This window comes from Antrostomus carolinensis, unplaced genomic scaffold, assembly GCF_000700745.2.
Source record: "Antrostomus carolinensis isolate BGI_N321 unplaced genomic scaffold, ASM70074v2 scaffold5842, whole genome shotgun sequence".
Taxonomy (NCBI): domain Eukaryota; kingdom Metazoa; phylum Chordata; class Aves; order Caprimulgiformes; family Caprimulgidae; genus Antrostomus; species Antrostomus carolinensis.
The window spans coordinates 54,859-61,257 of record NW_010298837.1 but is presented as its reverse complement, the minus strand read 5'-3'; the positions used below and the strand labels follow the sequence as shown (position 1 = coordinate 61,257).

The 6,399-nt window shown below is 40.0% G+C and overlaps 1 protein-coding gene across 1 annotated transcript in view; it reads right to left on the bottom strand.

Annotated features, from left to right (window-relative positions):
• The window catches only part of CUNH3orf85 (chromosome unknown C3orf85 homolog), a 9,651-nt gene extending 5,075 nt beyond the window's left edge, over positions 1 to 4,576 (bottom strand). Inside the window, exon 1 of the mRNA XM_029083645.1 lies at positions 4,528 to 4,576. Coding sequence (XP_028939478.1) covers positions 4,528 to 4,576 — 49 coding nt within the window. The remainder of the gene's footprint in view (positions 1 to 4,527) is intronic.
• Positions 4,577 to 6,399: the final 1,823 nt, after the last annotated feature.

Sequence of the window (6,399 nt, the reverse complement as noted above, 5' to 3'; positions counted from 1 at the left end):
GCGTGTTGCTTGGCTAGGTGCTTTATAAACACAGACTATTCCTGAAAGAATACAGCTCTCCATCTGACAGAACACTAACACGAAATCCAGGAGAAGGGAGTTTTGGAGCACCTGGGTGTAAGAGTGGGGAGAGCAGGTGGGTAATGTTAATAAATGGCTCACAGTGCATAAAATTGAGCTGAAAAAAAGATGAAAAATTTCAAATTGTAGTGAAACAAAGTTAACTCACTGTGAAGAGCAGACAGACATATTGTACGTTAATGCTTTTATTCAATACTGTTTTCCCTCTTTCCTCTTAGAAAAATATGTTATTTGAAAAGTACATTTAAGGGTTGATGGCCCAAAGGGAAAAGAGGAGGAATGTGTCTAGGGAGTGAACTAATGCATGGCCTGTATCAGCTGTTACCAGTTAAGAGTATTTCCTTTTGTAATCTCTTGAAGATTCACTCAGTGTTTTCATATGAAAAGCAAATTATAGGAAAAATTGGCTGGTTTTAGCAAGCAGATGCTTAGCTCACGTAATTATTGCCTTCAGCAGGTAGTTTTGTTTATACTATACACCTAAACAGATTGTCTAGAGGGAAAATGATTAGTAATCATTACTACTATGGTGCCTTCTGAGCATCTCATTTTGGATTAGTGTGAACTAGTATAAGACTAAACTTGAGAGAGGGGAGATGATAGTAGAACCTTGTCATCTTCAAAATAGCAAAAGTGTACTTAATCCAGCATTGGCTATAAAAAAAAAATAACACCCTGATTATGAAAAAGGCATATGTAATAGCTCAGAATGTCAAGGTAGTAGTAAAAAAAAAAAAAAAAAAATAATTACAGTATCACAAGCAAACTACACTTAAAATATAAAATCAACCTGCATAGATCTTAAATTATTGTGCATTAAAATCTCTTGATACTAGACTCAAATGGAAGCTTAACTCTATTGTGAAATTATAGATTTCTAGAAAGCAAGATATTTAGCTGGGTGCAACTGCAAAATCTTCCCAGGAAGACATCTTTTTCCATCAGCTGAGTGTGCAATGATTCACTTCATTATACAGTCAAAAAAGGGGAGTATGGGATTAAATTTTGACACCTTTCCCTGCTTAGGCACCTGTTTAATTGATATACTTTTTCTTTTTTTAAAAGCTAAGCAGTACGAGCCATTGTGTGCTTAGCAGTCTTTAGGGAGAGCAGGGGAGCCACCATTTATGTGTCTAATGGTAGAGTTAAATGACATGAAATCAAACTTTTAAACTTACAGTAGTATAGGATATGTTTCCCCCGAACCACAGGGAGCCTTTTTTTTCTAGATCAGCAGTATTGTATAAGTGGTGAGGAGCAATCTGAAGGCTTGAGACCAAAATTTATCCCTGGTGTGCATCTACCGCAGGGAAAAGTGGTTTATGTCTGATATTTACAAAAAAATTGACAATTACTTAGTAACACTTCAGTCAATCTCTGCGCACGTTGTCATATAAAGTGGAGCTATTTGTTTCTCTTCCTAGTTTCTGAAGACCATTGAAAGCTTCTGACAACCTGAAAACCTATTGCTGAAGTTATTTATATCACTGAAAATGTCAAAAGGAGCATTGGCTCCTTTCCTTTTAGTCTAATAACTCTTCTCATTATCGGCTTTGGTGATTGTTTGGTCAAAATGTCAGCTCCCAGGGGTAAGGCTGTTAGGACAGAGCTTGGACAGAGGCAAAACTTGGACAGAGCTAAACTTCAACCTTGGACGCTTTAACCTTGCTGAGGTGGCTGGTGCTGACGTGTTGAGAACTTTGAAAAAGTAAATCCAATGCTGCAGCTCGGGTGTGTTTCTTAAGGTTAGAAATGAGCCAGAATGGAACCCCCCCACCCATGCTTCAGTTATCTAACTTTCTAAATCCAGAAAAGATCCACAAAGCCAGACCCCAGGACTCAGTCTGAGGATTCAGAATACAACAGTGCAAGTGCTGACAGAAAACTGTGGAAGCAGTTGGTTTTCTCGTCACTAAAGTATTTCTCTGGGTTGTGTGGCACACCATGGAAATCATAGAATCATTAAGGTTGGAAAAGACCTCCAAGATCATCAAGTCCAACCGTCATCCCACTAAATCAAGATGTGGTTATCTGTCAGTATGCTGCATATGTGGGTGGACCATGGCAGGGATAGACTTTTGGATTCTGCAAGCCACCTCTGGGCCATGTGTCACCTTTTCTCAGTTGAAAAGTACAATTACATTAAAGTCAAACATTGCATATTGGTGAAAAAGAAATCTGTGTATGCACATTGGCTGTGTATCCCAAAGTCTTTGGATGGTAACAGGCCTTAAAATTAAATCAGTTAGATTTACTAATACCTGTCAACAGCAAAATTTGAAGTCACTGATTGTTAAGTGTTTCAACACCATTCATATCACCCAGTCTTTGAAATTCGGATCTCATTTGTTTAGTTTTTAAAGCCTGAAGTACGGTAGTCTCTATTCTTTGGCAATTCTTAATTTTACAGCACAGGACACAAGAGCTCTCTAGTTCAAGAGATGAGAGCTCGGTCATTAGCAGTCATTAGAACTACAGCATCAGCCTCACTCCCTCATCAGCAAAGGCAGACAAGTTATAGACACTTAGTGCAGAATTAGCTATTGAACATACTGCTGGTGTGATGCCAGGGGTCAGGAAAATTGTCAGGTATGGGTAAATAGCAAAGCAATTTGGCAAAAATCCTAGGAAAGGAACTACTTCCCTTGCAGCAAAGTATTTTAAAAAAGGATTGGTCCATTGGCTCTGCTCAGTGGGTTCTGGTGAAATTTCCCTCCTAAATTCACATTTGGCAATCAGTTTAACCTTGAGTGAATGGGGAAGACACTTCAATCAGACCTCTGAGACACTTCAGCAATGATCCCAGTGCCAGGACACCACACTCTCATACCCTATCCCTGCAAGAGACTAAAGAAATGGTCCAGAAAACCTGTTCCCAGAGGTGTGAAGATGATTTATTATGGGGAGTGATTTATAGCAGCTGAGTTGAGAGTGTGAGGAAGACTCAGGTTCTCATCAATGAGTCTTACAGCATCTGTTTCAATTCACCACTGCCTTGATCACAGCTGAAAGGATTCACAATTAATTAAAAACTGAGCTGTTTGTGATCAATGAAACTTTTAAGAGCTCATTAATAATCAGTAATAAATATTTCTTCCTGCCTTTTGAAGAAAGGAACCTGGGAAAGAGGTTAGGAAGCTATTAGGAAAGACAGAGACATAATGGAGAGGAAACCAAAGATAAGTCTTCCAAAAGGAGGAGCAGCAGGCTGCTTTGCTCCTAGCTTGACTCTGGGTGACACTGCTTGTGTCATGATGGTCTTCAGTGGAAAGGTGAGGTTCTGGAAGACAGACGAGTACCCAGGAATAGTCCAAGCTCAGGTGCATAGCAGATCAGGAATTGGAAATAAAGGAAAAGGAAGGTTTCTAGGTGAGCTCTAGCTTTCAGAAGAGAGAAAGGTCCTTTGCATCTCCTTCCCTCCTTGCAGAGCCTCACTGCAGCAAAAACTTAGGGTCGTACAACAGAATAATTTGGCCCGTAAGAGAGAATACACTTGACTGGGGTCCCAGTTCACAAAACACCTTTTTTATTAGTTCATGATTAAGCATTGGCTAATTCTGTCTATCTTATTTTGCCTTAGCTCTTCACATAATGTATTTATTGCATGTGTGTTGGAGCACTCAGATCTAAGAAATGCTTTTAATGCATACATGTGGATGGAGCACCTTTCTATGATGCAGGTAATCACCTGAGAACCCAACAGTCACTCCCTGCCCGCCTGTTTTATTCTAATTTAGTGATGAATAAATTAATCTCACAGCATGTTGCATCACTGATCATTGACTGTACCAGTCTGTGCTCCTTTGGGAAGAGTGTTCTTTTAGCCTTGCTGATGCTGCAGCCCCGCCCTATCCATTTTCACTCTAGTCTAAATTTTACAGGGTGAGTCTTGATTTTAGGGGCACCGGTTGTAGAGTGGTGTGACAGTTTAATAATCAAACAGCCTGAGAGCTTTAAAAAAAAAAAAATCAGTATCATTAAGCAATTCACAACAGACAACCCAGAAATCACTTGCGAAATACATAATTTTGAGTCTTTATGAATGCATGTGATGTAGTTTCTTACAAACAATAAATGTTGAGATCAGAATAATGTTTAGAGAAGATTCCAGAAAAACAGCATTAAACTCTTTCTACAATTTTAACAGTTCAGGAAATCATCCTGTAAGAATCCCTTTCAGTGAGGAATGCATCCTTGGTTCTCACACCTGAGGGGCTGAGCCATAAGAGGTTCAAAATAGTCATGAGGAGCAGAATCAAGACTGTATTTCACAGAATTTGCTATGCAGTCTTGTGCTTGCCCACTCTCCCATATGTCCCTGCTGCAGTGATTTCCAGTTAATTCCATTCCATCAGTGCTGTTCTGGTGGTAACACGGGCTTTTTTGCCAGCTGACTATTTAACAAGCCATAAGGGAATGACATGAGACAGGGTGCCAGGTACTTACCTGTAAACAGCAGAGTAGACACCAAAATTTGAAACATTTTCAGAGACATGGCAAATTATCCAGAAAGTGTTTCCTTTGTGAAATGAAGGCAGTCATACTGTTTTATACTTTGTTGTCTTTAGGTTTATAAATCATTTACCAGATACCTGTAAATCGTTGGTGGAGGCAGAGGGCAGGGTACAGTGCTTAGTTCAGATTTGTCCTATATGCTTCTGTTTGTACACTTCGGACTTTGCAAGCTGAGCTTCTAATGAACCATAATGGTTCATTGTTGTGTGGACTCATTAACTTCTCCATAAGAAATAGCATGTTGGGCTTGTTCTGTGTACAGACAAGTGTCTGTGAGTCAGTCTTCTGCGTGATTGTTTTCCCCTCACTGTGCTAACGGGCATGAGTGGTTTATAGTCTGATGCAAGTATGAATGGTGGGAAATGATGTTTGAATCCACCTGCTCTGAAAGCAGTGCCTAAGTATACAGTATATTTTAGCTGTATAATGCTTGAGTTGTGGAAAGTAAACCTCTAAGACTGACCAAGAAAGGACTAGGGCACAGAAAGAAAGAGGGAGTTGGGTTCCTGCCCTGCACCAGCCACAGGTTGCAGGGTCTCTCATTGCCACCTTCTGCTGTTTATGGGACATTATGAGTTCATGCTGTCTTACTTTTCCCACCTCTCTGCTGAAATGTTGCCTTTTTATATACAGCTTATTGTCAGTAACAGTTACATTACTGTAGACCAGCTTATCTTCATAAGCTCACTTACACTGCTGACAACAGACTGCAGAAACACTGAGCTTTATCACACTTTGAGGTGAGTTGACCTGCAGTTCACCAGCACAGCCGTGCGTGTACTCAAAGGTCTTTACGTCAAGGAATTGGACCTTGCTGACGTTACAGGTCAGGGACCAGACTGCATGTTGATGGGCAGTTGTAGTACTTCATTCTTACATTCACAGTCTGAATCCCATCTAGACACTGGATGGAGCAAAAGTTTGTTGGGAAGTGAAAGAGCATTTAGTTATATAATTATAGAGCCTGATAGTTTTTGTCATTACACACTGGTGGGCAGGAAGGAGACTATTGAACAGCAGGTCTAATAGTGGAATCTTTAACCTTGTAGTAGGTTACTTCATAACTTTAGTATTATTTCAGTATTGCTCTAAAAAAAAAAAAAAATCTATCAACTCCACCTAGCAAATTATACATAGAATCAAGTGCTCTGCACTCTGTTGCCATGTTAACAACAAATATTAATTATCCAAACTTATGATCAGCTTTCTCTATCTCTGAGCTACTAAATAAAATGTTAGATGACAATATTTTTGTGCACTAGCATAAAAGGTGTGAGGCTTGGGATATTTGCCTACGGGTGACACAGCTGTGTCAGGCTCTCAAGAACTGTTGATCCCCCAGAAATAAGTTCCAGGAAAACATACAAATTTATCTCACAAACTCTTCTTAGCCATCTTCTCCAGCCTCTTCCACACTTTTCTCTTACATGGACCTGCCTTTCTATTGCAGTTTCCCTCCAACAGGTTTTTCCTCCCACTTCCACATTGTTTTATATTCATTGCAGTTATCTCTTCTTTAATGTGCAATCTGCTTGTAAATAAAAATGCTGCTGATATGCCCTAGGCCAAAAGAGACCATAGCAGCTAGTAAGACTTCACTGCTACCTGGGAGCAGATCACAGGGAGTTTTGCTGGACTGGCAACACAGACCCAAGACACCTAACCATTCTGCCCCATCTTACGAAGCAAGAGAATGCGATGGGAGAGTTTTCCTAGGAACAGAAAATGAAAAAATGATAAAGCAGACAGAGTCCAAAGATCCCAACTGATCCCGAGTATCCAAAGTCCAGGCTCCCAGAACCT